The sequence below is a fragment of the Euwallacea similis genome, chromosome 5, assembly GCF_039881205.1.
Source record: "Euwallacea similis isolate ESF13 chromosome 5, ESF131.1, whole genome shotgun sequence".
Lineage (NCBI taxonomy): Eukaryota > Metazoa > Arthropoda > Insecta > Coleoptera > Curculionidae > Euwallacea > Euwallacea similis.
In genome coordinates, this window is record NC_089613.1 from 6,708,912 (window position 1) to 6,730,080 (window position 21,169).

The 21,169-nt window shown below is 38.4% G+C and overlaps 2 protein-coding genes across 4 annotated transcripts in view; both read right to left on the reverse strand.

The window, feature by feature from the left end:
• Snx21 (Sorting nexin 21) overlaps window positions 1-21,169 on the reverse strand; it is a 75,543-nt gene that overhangs the window by 14,300 nt on the left and 40,074 nt on the right. The window lies entirely within an intron of this gene.
• LOC136409014 (T-box transcription factor TBX20-like) lies at window positions 2,891-20,712 on the reverse strand. Of its 3 annotated transcripts, none has more exons than XM_066390285.1 (7): window positions 20,260-20,712; window positions 17,355-17,514; window positions 17,158-17,298; window positions 8,904-9,177; window positions 8,683-8,856; window positions 4,062-4,138; window positions 2,891-3,833 (listed from the first exon to the last, which is right to left on the reverse strand). In XM_066390285.1, the coding sequence occupies exons 1-7, from the start codon at window positions 20,411-20,413 to the stop codon at window positions 3,356-3,358; spliced, it is 1,458 nt and encodes a 485-aa protein (XP_066246382.1). In that variant the 5' UTR covers window positions 20,414-20,712; the 3' UTR covers window positions 2,891-3,355. The 3 variants fall into 3 exon arrangements, with proteins under 3 accessions (XP_066246382.1, XP_066246384.1, XP_066246383.1); XM_066390287.1 differs by having other exon boundaries at window positions 2,891-3,821; window positions 8,683-8,844; window positions 20,260-20,711; XM_066390286.1 differs by having other exon boundaries at window positions 8,683-8,844; window positions 20,260-20,711.

Below are 21,169 nucleotides of genomic sequence, written 5' to 3' on the forward strand. Positions count from 1 at the left end.
TGTCAACAATTACTTGTAAGCTACAATTAGTGATTCTTTGAACTTGCAAGCACCGATCTATTGTTTGGCAATGGTTTTACCAGGTCTCTGAGTTATTGTTGAAGAGAGACATACAGTTTCTCGAATCCTAAGCTCGATTTTTTCAGTTTGTTTTTTTTGTACCACATGCTCGTAATTAACCATAATTACTACATATTTTTGAATAGGAAAAAACAAAAAGGCAAGCAAAAAATAAGGAAAAAATACATATAACAAAAAAAATAAAGAGCGTGACAAACATCAAAGTCGACTAAAAATGTAATTTTTTAGACCCGTCGGATTTCAGACGCATGTAAATCCGTCTTTAGTTTCGATAGCTTGAATGTTTCCATGGTATATTTTAAGTTAATTTTAAAGAAGTAAAGAACTTTCTGTCTTCTTAAGCCTAAAAGATACCTTTAATGCGATGCTAATCGAATGAATCGCTTAAAATTAGATACTTGAGGCATAAGAATGACTAAAAACCCTCAAGTACCTGCAAATTTCGCCTAAATAATAATAAATGGTTCGTGACCTCAGCGGGATGAAGACATTTATTAGGGGTGGTCAAATTTTGAACATTTAGTTTGATGATTTACTACACTATTCACTACACTATTTGCAAGTATTTCAATAAGAAAACCAGTAGCTAAAAGCGAGATTTATGCTGGTAATTTACCCGAGGAATATGATTAATGAGGGTTGAGCTCAGAACTGAATCATCACTGCTCTAGGAGAGAGAAACAATACAACCTGCTAAGAGAGGAAATTTACTGCGCGAGATGCAAATAATCGACCTTCATGATTTATGTGCAAGAAATATGGGCATACACCCAGGCACTGCCTCCAAAATAGTGAGCCACCAGGAGGAGGTGAATTCGCAGAAATGATTCAAGCTCTCTTGAGAGGAAATTTTCGGAAATTTCGAAATAACTCGGACTGGGTAATAAATTTTCCTTAATTTTAAAGTAACCTTGGAATATGAAGTCTCGAACTAACGGAGTCTGATCTGGCCATGACCTTAAAAGAATTTCAGTGCAAAAATTAAGCGAAAATATCTGTTAAAAATATCATGCCAGCGACTTTTTTTATGGGGCACCGGGTATATTTGGAAATATTTTCCCACATGCCAAAAACTTATTGTTACATTTCTTCGCAATTTTGTCATTGATAATCTTAACTGGGACTCAATAAATCTCAATTTAAATCCGAGATGAAGGTGTCGGGTGTCGGCCTGACAGGGTGGTCGGGATGGTAGCCCAAAACCCTGCTAATTATAACGAATATCAACAGCTACACGTGTGAAAGTCGTTGTAACACATCTGTGAGCTGTTATGGCACTCTGAGGTAATTTGGGGGATTAATTAGGTCAAATTACTGACAGCAAAGTCCTGTGAAGCAGGATTTGTGCTCGTTTCTTTACCGAAAAACTTTGCCAGTGCTTGTGAAGAATTATTCTTTTGACGACCGACTAAAATCGAAACTCTGACCAATTTGTCAATTGCCCGGAATACTCCATGACGTCATCTTTATCGAAGCGCCAAGCGCTTTAAGGATACCAACAAACTGGTCTCAGTCCCGAATAATTATTGAACTTCGTGCAGATTAGTTTGATGGAATTTTACCGCTTTGGCCCTATCCACATTGCATGGTCCCCTATCAATAAAACGAGTTAATAACTCTCCTTCTAAGTAAATTACGGCAGCCGAGAACTTTCAACGTGCAATTTGAATAATTTATTCCATCATAATACCCGCACATATCAAAAGTCCGAATAATGGTGCCTCCCAATTGCAGGTGCCTTCATAAGTATCACCTTTGGAAATTTTAAGGAAGTGACAGTATTAGCGAAAATCAGTGGACCAAAACTTAATCGCTCTGATTACATAAATACACATCTGTTACTTGTCTTGAGTTGCATGGAGATAATCGCAGGAACTGGCCCATTACCACGAAATTGAAAACATGTTTACCTTAGTTGGTACTTACGTACATGTCTCCTGTAAATTATCAGAGACCTGATGAAAGGAACTTTTCTCGTGGAAAAAGTCGTGCCCAATTACCTACATCATCAGAGGTGATACTAATAATAGCGATTGTTACTGCTGTTGTCATTATATCCTCACACTTGCCCCTATTTGATCAAGGCTAACGAAAGGCCCATTTATACAACAGCTCGTTATTGTGCAGAATGCGAAATAGGCGCAAATATGTATATACGGGCTATTTGTTATCTACCGTTTGAGTTCGGTAGGTACGCCAGGAAATTGTTCATAATTTTTTAAATTAGTTATATTCATGCATTAAACACCTGTGCCGGAGATGCACCACAAACTATGTATGTGAAGAAAAGGGCAATAGAAGCACTGGTCATCTTTTAAACGATCAGCAACGCCATCTAAGAACGCCACGTGAGACTTCCATTTATTCTGAGTAAGTCGGAAATTTCCGAAAAGTCTCTTTCAAATCGAACCGAATCAAGCTTCAGATCATAGAAGAAGAGGTCGAATTTACCGAAAAGTTATGATCAGGTATGTCCAGGTTACTTGGAAATTAAAAAAAATCAGAATCAGGTCAGCACGACAATTCCTGCCACTGATTTGGCCAGCAATTTAGCTGCACGCCAATATTTATTTCCTATGATTTTTGGAACAGAATTATACTATTTTTTTATTTCATGATAAGTAGTAGCGAGCGATATCGATGATTTACTTGAAATAAATGCAAAGTAGTTTGGGTAAAGAGTAATAAAAAGTTTTTTTTGAATTATACAAATTAGTCTTCACTGCTTATTTGGGCTTCAATAAGCTAATTTTAGATCGATTTTAGATAAGGGGAAAGAGAGGAGGGAAATAAATTCAAATAAACCACATTAAAAAATAAAGCGAGGTAATATTTACTTTTTTATGTCGTACATGTAACATTGCGAAACAAGGTGATATTTACAAGAATAACCGACTATAAAGTCTACTTATCGCCCGCCGATTCTTCATTTCAGCTAAAAATGTCCTAATTACACTAATAAATAAATTAAAACTTAATTATGTACAAAACTCAAAATACCTAAGTACTAATTTTGTGAGAAACCCTGTGAATTAGGTATTACAAAAACGGGTAAAGAAAAATAATTCCTTCCTGGTGAATTTGAACCCAAAAACCTTAAAAAAGATCTCTATGACTTATGACCCTGAAGCTCATCATTTGCACTCGATTTTAGGAAAATAACCGGCAATTACTTAAGTTAAATACGATATATCACAATCACATTTGCTTATGTACTAGAGTTTACGCATCAGGAATAGTGTCCTTATAACCAAAATTAGTCTATATCTTGAATTTACACCCCCGAAGAAGGGCTTCCAGGGCTACCTGCCTCCTCCCTGAGATTCGAATCCGGGCTAGCCCTCATAGGGGCTGCATACGGGCTAAAGCGATGCTGCGCCAGAGGCCTAGCTAAAGGCGCCATAGGGCTTTGCAGCTGCGAAGTACTAGCTGCAGCTACCGCCAGTTGGTGCTGGTGCTGAGCGGCCAATAAAGAGGGCCCTAGTCCCGCCCATTGGTTCCATAATACCACGGGGTTCACTGTGGGGCTCTGCGACGCTCCCGCCCCATACAAGCCGCCCATGAGAGGGGCATAAGGGCCAGCGGCGGCAGCAGCTGCCCTCAGAAACAACTGAGATCTAGCCGCCAGAATTGCCTTTTCTTCTAAGGAAAGGTTATTATTGTGGGTATCCAAATCCACAAAGGGCCGCAGAGGGGAGCGGAAGTAGTGCTGCTCGGCAAGCATGGATTCCATGGTTTCTCTACAAGGGAAACTGAGCAAAATTACCTATAGTTGTTTATTTGGTTTGATGCAGAAGGGCTTATCGTCGAGAGCGATCTGGCCGATTACCATAAATCGAACGAGGTGAAATGGGGGGCCATTAAAATTCATTTAGGCCGTTATTGTGGTGGCCGGGCACAAAGGAACGAATTAAGATCGCCCGTCAAAATCCATCTCGACGATTTACCATATACAAAAGGAATTTCATCCAGATGCATACCTCTCGAATTCCGTCAGCCGAGATGAATCTCTGAAACCTTTGGCAAATGGGTTGCTGTCAATCTTCAGTTTCGTTATCTGAAACAAAATTATAAAGTCAAATAACCTAATTTATAAACGCGTCCTAAGCGCTCACAGAAGAAAGAATGTTAATTCAGTAATTAATTAGCCCAAGCAATTTAACTCTAAAAGCCTCAAAAATGTTGCCAACATGGCGAATGCGCCTTAGTCTCCAAGCGCAAAGCCCGTGAACCTTCCTTCGCCATTTGATGAAGAATGCGCATTTGTTTGGCAAATTTCCAATTTGGATTGCCACCCATCGGGTACAGTGTCATTGACGAGCTGCAAAATGTATTGTTATCCGATGCAGGGTAATCAGTGTCGACCACCCATTATCGCCGGCATCGTTTTCGAAATAGAAAATAGTCGGGCGCGAACGAGGTGTTGACGAAATGATGAGTTCCCGAGGAGTATTTTCGGGTGACTAATGGTGTATCGGCATCTAAACATAGACGACTAACTGCTTTTGTTTGATGACGGCCGAAAAATTATTAAAACGTCTATGTGCGGAGGTATATAATTAGGATTTCCGAGGTATCGCACATGGTGAGAAAAAAGGAAGAACCCTTTGTGGGGAAAAATCCGGGAGAAAATTTGCTGCGCCACTGATTTGATAATGAAAGGATGGTAGCGCCGTCTCTGAACTAGCTATTAATATTTTAAAATTCAAAATTGCTGATGAAAAACCAAAGGGGGTGATACACCAAATTTATGTCACCTACATCTTAAATAAAAACAATTTTTGTCAAGAAATTAAGCGAATTTTAATATAAATTTGACCGTTTAACAATCAGTGACAGAGTGATCCTACACTACTATCAATTAATTGCCCCTTTTCCGAAATTCATGCAGTCGATGTACGTTATGTGGATGATGGTATCTTCCATTATCTACATCTATTATGAGTATAATTATTTAATTATACAGTTTTTAAGGTTGACCAATACATACTAATGACATATGGAAATCCTTTTGAAGATCGATCTGAATACACACAGATACAACCACAGCTTACCACTGGAGATGGTCCAGGTATTTAGTCCAGGTTCATAATATTTCTTCAGGGCTTTTACAACCACCGAAAACACAGGAACCTACCCACCCCTTCCCCACTAATATAACTTTATATTTGGTCATACAAAAAATATACTTTTAGTGTAGCGTCTTTCTTTGCTTTCATAGTCGAAGGCCCACTCGAAAGCGATAAAATCAGGGAAAATAAGCCTGTAGTAGTAAAAGTAAGGTGAATGCCATGCATCACCAGGTGAGACTGGGCATGGGCACCCGGTGAGCCATCTCTTGTGGCATTCCAATCGGCTGCTGTCACTCCCCGTGAACGGATAATTGGCCCACCCCGGGTGATCCTCAGCGTGAACTCGTCGTGTTTGTTTAACAGCCCCTTTCTGGGATTGTTACGAAGATCCCAGAGGCGGAGCATACTATTATCTGTTTTAACAGAGGGGCAGATTCAAGTTTTACCGGCTTGGATAGGTCCTCCCTGAGGACCATCCTCTTTGCGATCAGCTCCGGAAATAGTATCTTTTTTACTTCCTAGGGAATACATGAAAAATTCTCAGTATACCTTTAAGCACACCTTAAGTGATCCAACAATCTGCGAAATAAAGAGTTACACACGCAAAATCTTATAGCCACCAATAATAACAAACCCAAATTATAAGACAAATAAGAAGGTGAATTTAGTTCACTCCGCCTCTGTTTTTGAGCAGCGAAATTCAGAATTCTAATTGAAAATATTCTTATTTGTTGATACATATGTATTGCCAGTCAGTTTAGGTAGAAGAAAATATTTTTAGTTAAAATTTAATATATTTGAAATATTTATTTGATCTTGCAGGTAGTTAGTATGGATAACTTTAGAGCCACTCCGCCTCTGGTAATAGTGCAGGTAAATTAAAATTCTTACTCTTCTCATATTTACGTTGGTGTAACTCTCGTGTAACTAGTGTCCTCTATAAACTCAGCGTCAAAGCTTTTATTTTTCGGTTCATGCAATTTAAAAAAAATATATACAACTATGTACCCATGTAAGATGGATCTAACAACACAGTGATCTAGCAGAAAAAAAATAAATATCTGCAGTTCAGAATTCATCACTCAAGTCTAAAATATTTCCCGGTAGAGTTATTTCAAACAATGAAGACATACGTTGGCCGGTACGTTCACCAGATCTATCCCCATTAGATTATTATTTATGAGGAAGTATGAAAGACGTCTTAGAACTAACATTGACATGTGATACATCATTGTAATCAGAAAAAAAGCTTAATTTAAAAATGTGAAAATTTAATGTGGCGCCTATAAGGAAAAAATACTTAAAAATATGCTTGATAATGGTTGTCGAAAGTCGAAACGTCGGATTTCAAATATGGCGTTAGCACGTTGTAGAAGAGAACAATTTTGGAGCAAATTAATTGGTGACATTTCTGAGTGCTCTGAAGGAAATTGCAACTTCTGAGTGGGGAAAAGAAACAATTTTGGCTGATTATTTTCAGCATTTGGCCGTATATAGCTTTCTCCAATACGGAACTTTTAATTATATTCTTTATTTAACTGAAACAATATGTACTCCACGATAAAACTGGACGATTCAAGATTTAATTACGATAAAACTTTATTTAAAAAATTATTAATTTCCTCCTATTGGCCAGAAGCAGATGGCTTATTAGTGGGTCATTTGTAACGTGGTTATGTAGTCTCAAAAACAGGTTTATTATAAAGTTCGATTAACGAAAAAATAAGCAATAGAAAACCAATAAATCAAACCAATTAGAATAATCAACTAAAATGAATCTAGCGAGTCCTTCCAATCCGAGCACTCTGGTAGATGCTATCGCTGTTACTTTCGACAGTCGAAGGCAATAACAGCCGGTAAAGATTGGGTATTGTTGGATGATATTGGGTAATATTACCTCACACGTAACTTATGGGTGTTGGCCGATTTTCTCTCGGGGTCAGTTGATCTTCAAACCACACTAATTGCCACGCATTCCCCCTTAAATCAGATACTCTCAGCTGTTGTTAAGTTCGCACCGTAAAAAGGGCACCTACTCTATACTTAGAGAGCGAAATACCGGTAATTTATAGCGTGACATCGATAATTACAGGCAAGGAACTAACGTAATGACAAATGGCTTTAAACCAATCTCCTCGGTTTTGATCAAACTGCACATACTTCATTCCCTTTCCCTTTAACTTACCGAATTCTCCCTTGATCGCTCACGTTTATCTGAACTGCAACCATAAATCTTGGACTGGAATTGTGTTTTAGAGTTAATACTTCTGCGATGGATATCGTTAAATTTAGCCTTTAAGATGGCCCAAAAAGAGGATGAGAAAATGACAAAGTCGGCATATAAATTCTCAAACACATGTTCCACTTCAGTCGGAACCTGCAGACGCGACAATATTTATACTTCGCCAGATTAAGTTTGTCACAAACAAGACACCGTGCACCAAATAACTATCACTCAATTAGAGCCCGGTGGCTTCTTGGACGCAGGCCAACCTTGCTACTTTACGCGACTTTGAACTCCTTTTATTTTCCTTTTATTCGGAAAAGTATGACTTCATGTTTTTGCAGAAAGAAATGGAAAGATATTAAGAAGATTCCGTTGAGATTCATTGCTTCTTTGCCTTCAGTCAAATATGTCTCTAAAACTTTAAAATTCATCACCCAAGTGTAAAGTATTAATGGAGACATACGTTGGCCAGCACGTTCACCAGATCTATCCCCATTAAATTATTTATGGGAAACTGTGAAACACCTCATTGAACTGACCTTAACATATGATATATCATCATAATCAGAAAAAGAGCTGAATTAAAAAATGCGAAAATCCAATAAGGCAGCAATAAGAAAAATGATAATTGATGATAGTCGAAAATCGAAGCGTCGTATTTGAAAGATGATATCACGTAGTAGGACAGGAATTGTTGCATAGATAAAGTGTTCATCATTTTGAATTATCTCGTCAAATAACTGAGGAAGAAATGAAAACGTTTTTCGAAAATTTGAGTTTTTTCAAATACTTGCGAAAGTCATCAGAATTTTTCAAATCCTTATTTTAAAAGATTTTTGTTTAATTTGGGGTATATACTCTATCGGGTGTGTTGCAAGATTGATGCTGCTGCTCAAGTTATGAATTCTTCTTCGTTTTCCCGATATAATTTACCTTGCATTCTTCCAGATCCAAAGCAAACATAAATAATAGTTTTTAAATGAGACAGGACGTTTCACATGAAGCGCGTGTGTGGCATGACACATGATTCGACGAGTGACGAATTGCCCCGGGACAGGGAGAAAGAGACAAACATGACACATTTCACAACATCAATGTGTTAGGAAGCCACTAACGAGCTCGCCGGTAATGTCAAACATCCCCCTTAATGTTATTTATGTTCCGGCCTTATTTATCTCTACCTTCAGACTTGCTTAAGCGCAGAAAAATCTAGGTGCTTACAGGTAATTTTCGAAAAATAATGTTCCAGAGATAAAGTTGCCAGCAACTTCTTTAATCAACGCTTAAAATATAATAACTTACCAGTTGATTTTGGTAGGCAGTCACTGCAGTGAAAATGGTTTCCGGGAATATAAAAGTCTTGTACTCTTCATTCTCCAGATCAGTAACGCTACCCGAGCTCCCTTCAAGCCTCTTGACCAAATGGATGCGCGGTTGATACTTATGCATGGAATTCAGTACCAACTGAAACAAGTTCTACTAAGTTGCTACATTTTGTCACTTTACCAGTCAAAAGTCTTTACATGTCCGTGCTTGTCCATCTCGTTGTTAGTTAGCTTAACCTTCTCAAAAGAGACCACCTGCTTGCGTAACTGTTCCCCCGTGTAGGGGGAGTCTGGATGGGGGCAGATTCGACAAGGAGCAGGGGGGTCAGCCTTGCCAGCCACTAACCATGAGGAGCGGTGGTAAGCATATCGATACCTTTTGTTATCGACAGGAACGACGTCGAGCAGTACCGCGTACCTTTGGTCTGGTCTGATGCCCGTGAAGGACACTCGTACCGTGGGAAACATACGCCTGGAACAAGAAGAAACTTTTAAAGATGTGTGGAAGTGAGAAAAGAATGGGAAATTCCGAAGAAAGAGATTAAGATGAAGGAAGAATTTGGCATTAGGAGAAATTTATGAGGGCTGGGTGGACTCCACATTCTACATGAGAGTGTGAGAATTAAGACAGGAAATGAAAAACATGAAGACTTAACCTTACTTAAATGACCTGAAACGACCAGACTGAATTGATTTATAAACTTCGGAGTATTTTCAATTTATATTTTGAACTATGTAACACGAATTAGTCAAAGTAACATGACCTTACTGGAGTAACGACCTAACTGGAGTAATCTGAATTATTCTACACAATGAGTAACCTGAATCTGTCTGAATATATTCACTTTCTATCAGACTCGAATAACCAACACAGACCTGAATGGACAACACAGTTTTGAGTAACGCAAATTAAATTACGTAACATGAATTGCTTGAGTAACTCAGAGCGTAACTTGATCTTAATTGAGTAACTTGAAACGACGAACCGAATTGATTTATAAACTGCGGTGTATTTACAGGTAACATTTTTATTTTTTCAAGGAGGTGTGAGTTTTGAGTTGTTGGTGAGCTCCACGTGGCGTCCCAAGGAGCCGGCCCTGTACAATTTAGCGCAGTTTACGATTTTTGCAATCGGCTGCACGTAGCTGGGCCCTCTCTTTCTATCAAGATCCCCACAAGATACCGAAACGAATTAGCGACAAAATTATAGGCTTTTCGGTGCCGCTATCTTCGTATATCGGAGCGGCCGCCGGCCTCGGGTCCAATCGATTACAGAACTCGAATATCCAGATGGTCGGCTCATAATTCAAATTGTTGCAATTCGCGGTTTTATAATTTTAGAGCAGAACTATTAACGTTAATGTTGTTATACCTAATAAATAGGCGCCCGATCGGAACGGTCGATACCTCTGAAATTTACAGCGGTTAAGATCCGGATCGACCCGAAAAGCCCTTATGTTCCATCAGGAAAAGAAATCGTAGAATTGAAAGAAGCATTGCAGGGAGGCAGGAGAAGGTCGTATGTTTTAATTAAACGTAGAGATGTACTGGCAGCGGACCGAGTGACAGTGCAAACGGGCCGTAATGGTTGCACTTCAACTATTACGGAACGCATCCATTACGGCCGCTCTCCCGTATCGTAATTATAGCACAGTCCCGGTGCCAGTTCGTCAAAATCGCAGCTTATTAACGCTTTCCTTTCGAGGAAAGAAAGAGTTAAGAGCTTTCGGCTTAATTGACTTTTATTATGCCGTCCTGCTCCACCGAGGGGCAAGAGGGGAAATCCATTAGTTACAACTCCACGGCAGTTTAAATCGAAATTAGATGTATTCACTACAACCACATATACATCTTTCCTCAAGTAAAATTCTTTCCATTTCTTTTCCGTCACTTTTTTGCCATTAAATATGGAAATGCCCTAATCTTGTTTCGTGCCTTCCTGGGCTGATGATTTCATAAATGAAGTAGCACGTCGCAGGGAAAAAGACTCTCAGACGGCTTGACACTAACTTGACTGGTAACCGACGAGTGTCTGAGCCTGTAAATTAGAAAACGCGAAAATGGAGTCTTAATGGGATAATTCCTCAATTTCCATTAAGCTAATGAATGGCTAACGCAATTGAGTTTTCCTTAGTGTTTAATGTGCCAGAAAAAGGGGCTGCTTCAGTAGTGACCAAAGGCGCAGGTGTGGTTAATCAATTTTGACTCGAAAAGGCGCATTTTCAGCTTTTTAGCTCTAACGACCGAGATGACTATCTAGATAAGTAGCCGGCAGGGGCATTTCATCATTTTTTTAACGTTTACTTCCAAACAACTATGAAATATAAGACGTCAAATGGAAAAATAACCCTTTCGAATTATCTCGGTGTACGCTACGGGGCGCCCTTTCAGGACTTCAGATTTTTATCTCGCCTGTTTAAATATGCGCGGCCACGACGATAAATGAGCATATGAAACACAATACTCCCGTATAAAATTCAACACTGCATGACAAAAAGGGAACACACTTTTTGAGTTAAAAATCGAGATTAAAAACTAATTACTCACCGCAACAGGGGCAAATACCTAAAATGATGATTAAGTCTGTCAGTATCCAGGTTTAGGAAACTTTTGCGAACAAGAAATTAAACAACGTGGCTTTATTAATTTTTCCCATTTATTCATATATCTATTATATAATCTAAACACGACTATTTATTCGACACCACTTAAGTAACAGTAAAAAAATAACTCTAAAGATGCTGTTCAGGATGGTTCCCACTTTCCCAAACAGATAAATGCAGCCCTCGCCGAAAATGAAAGTCTACTCTATTCAATAACTGAATGAACCTTTTTTTAATGGTGCATCTATAAATCTTCCTCAGTTTCAACGGGCATCGAATATACAATTTTTTTAAAGTCCCCCAGAGAAAAAAGTCACATTTATTTAAATCTGGTGAGCGCGGGGGCCAGTGTTGAGGGCAGTTATTTCCACGACCTATCTGCCCATTGATTTGGAAGCTGTTAATTTAAAAAATGCGGAGGAGCACTTTCTTTCGATAAAGAAACCCCGTTTCTCGAACTCTTCGTTCTCATCCGTTCATCACTGACAAATATTTGACGATTTGAAGTAATTCGAACTTTAAAAATTTGCCAAAATTTGAAATATCATCCGAACTTGTTCCTTTCTGAAGAGGCCAATCGATTACAGATGTGTACTATTAGGACATATACATATATATTTTTTATTTTTTGTAACTCAATATCCAGAAATCCAGGGCGAAACATGAAGAATTTATTATTTATTTTTTTACTATTTTTTTCCTGAAAAACGCGGATTACGTTTTTATTTTTGAAAGTGAAGGATCAAAAGTACATTCTTAACGAATTTTCCCGGAATTCTCAACATCTTTTCTTGCACAATTTTTTGTTCTTGTAAAAAGTAAGTTGAAGCAAGCAATTGCCGACCCCATATTTAGCCTCGATGGTTATAAATCTTCCTCCAATGTTGGAAATCTAAACATAGCACGACTGCATGAGTATAAACGCCATTTTATACTGTCAAAAACACGTAACACGAGTAGGCGTAAAATATGAACATTTTCGCCGATTATAAATTGAGCTTATGCCTTCGAGCACTGATTTGTTAATGCATTTGGTAACAAAAACACCACATGTGAGGTAAATATTGTATGGACGTTTAACCAAAGTGCGCTAAACTACATTAACCGTGACATATGTTAATTTTCCGGCTCATTTAAGATGAAAAACGTTCGCAAATAAATAACTAATAAAAAAAATATTATTTTCTTCCTGGAAATATTAAACCGGCCATGTCATTTGAGTAAAGGGTTAGGAACCCCATTTTAACGGCCATCGGAAGTACAAATTCCAGTCCATTGATTGTCTCATCTGGACACGAAGAAATCCGTTAATTCACCGTGGCCTGACTCATGTGGAAAATTGATGACTGTGTAAAATGAGAAAGCAGAGATTGAAACAATAATTAAGATTGCAGCCATCCGTTAAGGCCGGCTTAACAATAAATTAGTACTTTCAACGCAATCAGCCACCTTTAAATTGAATTTATCGGAAGGCACAGTCACTCACTAATGGAAATATCAGCCCATTATTGCTTTTGCGTCATTAATTGATTGATTATCGTAGATTTCACCATGGAATCGACGCTAAAACGTAAAAAAACGCTCGAAATGGTTGAAGAGCACGTTTGTATTAGGATTAGTTAGTGGCGCGTTCCGACAGATGGTGCCGTTGCGTGGGAGTTTTAACATATCCCTAGCTGACATTTACATTCGCTATTTTGTCAAGAAAATGCGGAAATTCGCAAGAATTTAGATTGATTATAGGTTATGTTCAGACCTGGATGCAATGAATGAAAATATTGTTGATCAACTGTAGATCTTTTCGATATCTTTTCTTGTGTAGAATAGTGGAGGAATGGAATTTTTTATGAAAATTGCATTTTTCAGATTCAAATTGATGAGATTCAATAGGTCACTGGTGCTAAAGATACATTTTATTGGACTAGTTTAGGAAGTAGTAGTTAGTCGCTCCGGAAGTATGTTACTCAAATCCTTTATTACACCTATTGAACAAATTTTATAATACTAAATGTGCTTTATATAAAAAAGTAGTTTCAGCGTATCAAACATCAGAGAAAACTTAATTCCCATTTTTGGGACTTCCAATTGATTGGCAGGTATAAAACGCACGAGATTCCAAATCCCATAAAGCTTAAATTTATTAGACACAAGAAAACTTGATTTTGCAGCAAATGGCGCAATTTTTGCCTTCATGATCTCTCAGTAGAAACAGGTGGTAAATTGAAACACCCACCCTCCCAATGATGAATCAAAACAGCCATTAATAACACTGACACTGCCAAGTTGGAACATCCGAGCCGTGAATCCCGTTTTTGCGGTGGGAAATGTCCCATTTACGCACCCCAATTCGTCTTCCTTTAGACACATGACCCCCTCTGCTGGTACCCCAAAACCGAAGTACCGGCTTATGACGAAAACGTGTGGGTGGTCCTGTTTAGATGCGAATTTCCACTCTATTAAAGATTATATTAAAAAATTTCGATAGAAGCGAGTTTTCAAAAAAGATTCAAGAATTTAGTCTCTGATACCCACTGCATGGAATCAACATGCTGTAAAAAGAAGTTATAGGTATACAGTTTCATCTTGTTCTGTACAATGCTAGGAATGTGCATCAAACATACCTGCACCAGCTGTGCTGCGACCTATTACATACGTTTCAGTTCTTTTGCAATAAATCAAACAATTATCTCGAGATGAACATGACCGATAGGGCAATTCGACAGCCTTTGCAGAGCTAACACCTTAAAGGCGAGATGAGGGCAGGGCAGGATTAAGCGCACGCCGCAAGAGACGTCCAACAAATTTGAACTTGGAAAGCTCTACTAACGCTCGGAGTAATTACGGTTAATATGCGCGCAACTCGAAATAGTTCAAAGCTGGCAATCGAATTAGTACAAACAAGCATCGAATGCACAATTAGTCGTCCGCTGGCGTGTCGAAGTGCTTAAATTAATCAGGCAACGGTTCTCTGGAACTCGTGGATCGAATCATGACTCCACTCCTTTGCCAAATGAAACTGCGAGCTAATAAAGGAGGGGCGCGATATAAATAACCCCGATAAAAATGGCTCTAAGTGCGGGATTTGCGATCTCGTTTAATGACAGGAATTAAATTAGCAGGAATGGAGGAGCTTGAACAAAATAGGCGCATATATTCGAAATGATAAATCATACTGGCAGGAAAAATTGAATGGATTTACGGCCGCGACAACTGGTGTGTTGGTAGCTTCAGAAGACACCAAACAACTCTATTAATTAAACCCGAAGAAGTATGCTTCGAGACGGCTGGGGAGCTTTTAATCTTAATGCATCACGCCATGCTTAAGGAAGCTCTGCTTCCCCACCTTAAAGCCCATCGATTTTCCCATCACAGAGGATCACAATAAAAGAAAATGCCTCAGGACATGAAACTTGTCAGGCAATGTGACAAACCCTTGTTTGCATAATGTAGCACACGCCCGTTACTAAATTACCCGCTTCTTTCCGTCTGTCGATTATCGAAGACTTTAGGGGAATTGGACGAGACCACCCTGTAGATGCCAGGAATCCGATAGGGTCGAACAAATGGAAGCTGGTCGTTTAATCAAGATCGTCGCAGATTAAAAACGAATATAACCAGTTTATCGTTTTTGTGTACGGGGTATGCTAAATAATATGAGCCCTTGAGCCACGGATGACGAATGGGGGGCATTATCTTGAGCGATGGCAGCGTTTCAGTCAATGTCGTGACGTGGCTCCTGTCGTGTTTTAAATGTCGTTGCCTGGTGGACGCCCCGCGATGCCCATTTATCTTCAAATAAATTCCACGAAGCAGTAGTGTTACAGTTTCGGTTATAACACTCGAATTATGCAATGCAAAAGACCCCAAATGCGCAAAATAACCGAAACAATCTATAAATAGAGCTTCGATCTCGTACAAATCAAGACCGAGACCAAGACTCCAACTGAGACTTTAATTTCTATTCCTAGACCGAGATCAAGCCCAAACCCAAAACTTTGACTTCTACTTCGAGACCGAGTCGATTTTTCAGATATTTCTAATATTTTGCATTGTGATGTAAAAACGATTTACCTTTGACGATGACATGAGCCTCGATCTTGGTCTTATGATCGAGCCTCTCACCAAGATTTAGAGTCTAAAATTGCTTCATTGAGACCAGAGCTTTATTTTTTCAGTACTGACACGCAAGACCGTCACTGAGCTCGGTGGATTCGTACGAGGACGAGACCAAGACGTAAATCGGCTTCTTAATTTTTTCTTCAAGATCCAATGCATAAACAGAACACGTTCTTCTATGATTTCACCAGATCAATTTTTCGTTCTTTATACCATATATCAGACCGACACTCGATCGACTGGTACAAAACCAAAACTCAAATGTTAAAAAAGTGATCAAATGAATTTAATTTGATATATTTCTGTTATTTTCCAAAAAAACGTTGAGAATCAAGACAGCAAAATAAATATATATAGATCGTCTTTATAAGTTCTAAAGTGAGTCACCAATTTTGAGAAATTCTGGCATATTCTCTTTGACGTCACGATTTTGGGGACCTTGAGTGTGCTTATAAATTGAATGATACTAGCTGCTCCACTTTAACAATTGTTTTAGCGTTTTTTTTTCAATCATTAAGTGTGAGGAATTATTGGAAAATTTCATTGGCGTACCTAAAGAAAATAAATCTTAAAGTGAGTCACAAACTTCGAAAAATTATCGCGAAAGAAAACATTGGTCTTCAGTACACTTCTAAATTTAATAGTATTTGCTGGGGAGTTTCAGCAATGGATTTCACATTTTCTAAGAATCAAATGAGCTGAATTCAAGGGCGTAATTTGTCCGAATAAAATTCAAAAGTGAATCACAAATTATATTTTTGAATTTTCTTATTTTTAAATTCTTTTTGGAATTGCAAGGCCCTGTTTTCTGTAGCGTTTGCACTACAGAGAACAGAGCCTTGCACGGTCACCTATAGGGGCTTACATTGTCTCTAATATTGGATTTGATATAAAGGACTTAAATCGAGAGCAAAATTTTAGCAATTTTCACTTTATTCTCCTATTCTTTTTAGTAGGAAAAAACGCGTTTTTCTCTCTAAAACTACATGACCTTCCCAACGACCATATCCTGGCAATTTGTCAGTATCATAATGATCGAACTTACAACCATCTAAACCCAAATTAACAGCTTAGCATTACCGCTGCCATAATTAGCCATATACACGCGGTAATTAGCGCTAATGATAATTACCACCATACTCCACTCATACTTATACACTCAGTGATTATGGATTCCAAACATTAAGTGCAGATATACATAAATTATTTATGTTAGAGATGAAGATAGAGGCAAATTTATCAGTAGCTAATTTTGAGTGAGTAAAGTGGTAATTATCAACCCTTGAATTTAAATTCAATTTAATAATTAAAAGGTCGTTTCCATGGTGAGAACATTCGCCCCCTTAATGAGGGAATTATCTCACTCTTGTTAATTATTGTCGCTGAAGACTGAAGAAGCTCAGGAAAAAAGCTCATTTTAATGGAAGTTTCAGGCCCTTTTTCTACCTGAAGAAGCCCCTGTTTTACATCCATTAAAACAACTTAATTCGGGCCCATTTAGATGCATCGATTGGGTTTGGTGTCGATATATTCAAATGAGACACCGTAATGTATTAATTTACCGAAAAATAGTTGTTAACATCATCTGGTCGTTAAAGAAACTCGTGGGAGGTCAAACCATTAACTTGAAGTTATTTAATTGATTTCTCAAGCGTTTATCAATTTCGCGGTTGCGAAATTGCAATTAAAACTCAATTAAACGCGTTGCGTTGGTCTATGGCACTTAGTCTTACCTTCCAGTTTTGGTGATGATCATTTCAGTTCCCAAATCGTTGAACTTGTCCCATAGTTCTTTGGTTTCCAAGTGGCACGTTACATGCCTCAGATCTTCACTCGTCCATCTTTCTTGGAGCATAGGATTCTTTACCGGTAACCTGCAAAGTCAATTCAAGTTATACCGGAACTTCCAACATCCCTTGAATAGGGCTACCTAGTCTCCCCTTGAGTGGGAGTGCTGGATTCCGAGGTGGAAGAAACGTCCACGGGGGAGTCTCTCCCGCTTTCCGGATCCGTGGCTATAGAGGCACAACTTAAACTCCCTGGATCAGGAGGAGAAGGTACAGATGTAGATGAGGAGTCTATGAATTTGTCTGGAAAGAGAAGCCAGAAATTATCGGATGAATTTTGTCTGAAAATCGTGCTTAGTAGGTATACCTCTGACTTGGTAGGATTTTTTTTTTTTAATTCAGCGCTTTCTGTCGCCAAAAAGTGCGCGTAAAGGTATCAGGCGTTGTTTTGTTTTGTGTTTGTTTGTTTTATGTTTATTTTCCTTTTCCCACTTTTTCTTCATTTTCATTCTGTTTTTGTTCCTTTTTTATTCTTGTTTTACAGGACGATTCAGTTTACCTTAACTCTGCTGACACCAATCCACAAAAATGGCTGTTTTATGGATTTACTTTTCATAATTGCTCTGACATTAGTTGTAATTTACATTGTCATTACACGCATGATCCCCCGTGTGATAAAGATCTTATTGTGACATTAATGGGCGACCCACAAACTCTGACCAATTTTGTGATATTTAAACGCTCCGTTTCCGCCACTTTTTTCGTAATAACACGAATTTAGTTAATGAGACAAAACGTAGTGGGTAATCGAGCACCCAGTTTAATTGCACCTCCCCCCCTTCTTTGATATGCAGGGGGCGATAACATCTTTAGTAATTATCGTAGTACGTTTCCTTCCTTTTCTTCCAATGACAAAAAAGAATAGAATAATGGGGACAAACCGTTGGACATAAGTACATATCGATGAATAGCAAATCCCTGAAAAAAGCTGCCAACATTGAATTAAATTTGGCGGTTGTCAGTTGAAAAAAAAACTTAATGTTGCAACGTTTGAGTGAAATCTCCAAAATCGAGAAATTTTAATAAAAACTTTAACGTTATTAATGCTGAAAATTGACTTAGAGTTCATGTTTTGGGGAAAATTTAAAAAAAACTGTTTGATATAAGTACATATCTGTGAACAGTGATTGCTCTTGGTACGTCTCTGAGAAAAGCTGGCAACGTTGGATTCACTTTGGCAGCAGTCAATTTGAAAAAAAGTGCAATGTTACGATGTTTGCGTGAAATCCCCGAAATCAAGAGATACTAATAAAAACCTTAAAGTTGTTATTGCTGAAAATAAACTCAGATTTCATGCATCAACAAATCATTTCCTCTCTTCGTTTGAATCGTATAGCTTTCGCACGTCCTTTACAAGAGCCAGTAAAGTAAACTTTTAAAACGTAAACTGCGGTTTATATGTTTTATTTGAGATTTTGAATTATATGTTTGTTATTCCTTTCAGTATAACGATCAGTGAGCACCCGGTCAATGTAACTTAAATCATGCCCCGCACAAAGGGGAAATTATCGATGTTTATAGTTTTGGGTTTATGCATTAGGACGGGGCTATAATGGCAAGTTGAATGTATTTTGCTTTGGATGTTAAAAAAGTGAAAGTCAGAGGCGTGCGGGAGGGGGATAGAACGTCATAAATTGGTGCTAAAGCACTGATTGTAAGAATTAGGCAGTAAAAGGGGTAGAATGGAAGAAAGATGTCAATAAATGAGTATATCTGGCAATATTACGCTTCGCTTTTGTTTTTCGAAAAAGGGTTGGCTGCCGTTTGTCAATTTCCTATATGTCAGTGTTGACAAACTTAACTGAAATTCCTTATTAAAGCTTTAATAATCAGGAGAACAGATCAGTATACTGAAGAATTTATAGCGAAATTAATAAGAAAGTTCTGAGACTAGACTCTTTTTGTGACAATTACAGTTTTTTTTTAATTGAATTTAATTTAAAATCAGGGGCGTATTGTCATCAGCAACCTTGTATAGAATGACAACGGACACAGAAGAATAAATCTGGCAACATTATGTTTCGCTTTCACGTTATTTAGACAGGAAGGTTTGTTATATTTTATCAAAATTAATCTCCGTTGCCAAACTTAATATAAATTCCTTATACTATTTTTAAAATTACGCAAAGATAATAAAGTGGATTTTACCACAAGAAAAGGTTTATTTTGAAAGGTGTGAAATTCGAAAACAATTTAAGAAAAGAATAGGGATATGTATAAATTTTCAAAATTTCAAAACATATATACAGTTTTCGGTTTAAAATTGATTCTGGAGCATCTAACGCGAGAACTGCCAGAAAAGTGATTTTTTCTCACGAAGAAGTTTGCTTCACTCGTTTTGATGTTTCATAAATTTCAAAACAAAGTGCAGGAAAAATTTTTTATCCTTTCTTTTTTAAAATAGGAAAAAATATATAGGGTGTCCTATTAAAGTCAATTTTTGAGTAAGTAGGTACTCATTTTGAGATTGCAGCGACTCCAAAATTGGCAAAGCAAAATAAAGAAATATTTATACAAAAATCTGCCTACGAGGCAGAAAATATACAGCTTATTCTATTAAAAAAAGTAGTTTTGCTGGTCACAGAGAAAATGAACTTAATTTCAATTTTATAAGACTTCGTGTTAAGTGATATATATCTCCAAAATGAATAAAGCTATTAAGTAAATACGAAAATCCTTTATCTATACAGTAAAAAGTATACTCCTGAATTAAACACTAATGTACCATATTGAATATTCTTAAATAATTAAAATGATTGGACACCAGAAAAAGGTTATATTGAAGGCTAAATTTAGGTGGCATGGAACTAAAAAACGAGTAGAACGAGGTATAGAAAATTGTATGCACAAATAACCCTTGATAAAATTTTAAATCGACTAGATCTGTGACAGACTGATCAATTGTATTAACAAATGAGAGAGAATTTGAGATATGACTCTTTGAGGTAACTGATGATACCTTTGAGGTAGAAAGCGATGGTTACGTACCTACTGGTGATGCACTGTCCGGCGGATCTCTGTCCCGACACCTTGCCCTCGCTCGTCCGTTCCGGGACATGATGGCGGCAATGCTAAAGTCAGTCGCACACGGCCTCATAGTGCAATTGTCGTCCATATCATCACTGATATCACCGCAATTCATGGCACATCACCCGCTATCACCACATGATCGTCTTTTCGGGGCACTCGCGCGAGTTCATCGGCGCCGTTCGAGGTGGGCAAAATCGCGCGCGTTAATAGCAGAAGCCGCTGTTTTGACAGAAGGAATATTTCAGCAGCTGCAGGATCCTGTAGACTTTCAGATTATTGGTCGCTCCCACTTCGTCGAGAAGGCGGGCCGCCGTCGATTGATACTCTTTTGTTTTCGGCGTCGCGGCGGCTTCGCCTCGACAGACCACCACCGACGTCGGTTCGGTCGAGCTGTCAAAAACCATTTTTTTCGGCTGTGCCTTGCCGATGCTGACAACACGTTGGGCTTTCGTTTTTCCCCCTTCGGAAGCACCTGGGCGGTATTTTCTCCTCTTCTTCGGCGAGGAGCGTCGAAGGACGTCGTGTGCGAGCGACGGCCCAGAGGGCGACACCGTCGCCGGCCCCGCCCATTCGTGTCCCTGCATACGGTGGCGGCGATTTGCTGCCGCCGCTCTACCTGTTTTCGAGTTGTTGTTGATTGTTTTTCTTTTGTTCCGGGGATACGATAATTGCGCCCTATGCGGCTTGATACCCTTGATTATGAACTTACCCCGCGAGGTGCGCCACCTATTAACGTGGCGACGGCAAATGCTCTTTGGTCTACACATCTATTAATAAATGTTCCTCCACGATACTTTGTATGCTGTAAAAATTACTTAATGAGAAGATCAATATAAAAAATAACTAAAAATAACAGATATATGTATCA

What these genes read in the sequence shown, in the direction of transcription:
- LOC136409014 (XM_066390285.1), bottom strand. Translation starts at nt 20,413, where the DNA reads ATGAATTGCGGTGATATCAGTGATGATATGGACGACAATTGCACTATG. An exon ending in GGACAGTGCATCACCAGTAG is followed by an intron (nt 17,515 to 20,259) that starts GTACGTAACCAT and finishes TTCTCTTTCCAG; the next exon opens with ACAAATTCATAGACTCCTCA. An exon ending in CCCACTCAAGGGGAGACTAG is followed by an intron (nt 17,299 to 17,354) that starts GTAGCCCTATTC and finishes TTGACTTTGCAG; the next exon opens with GTTACCGGTAAAGAATCCTA.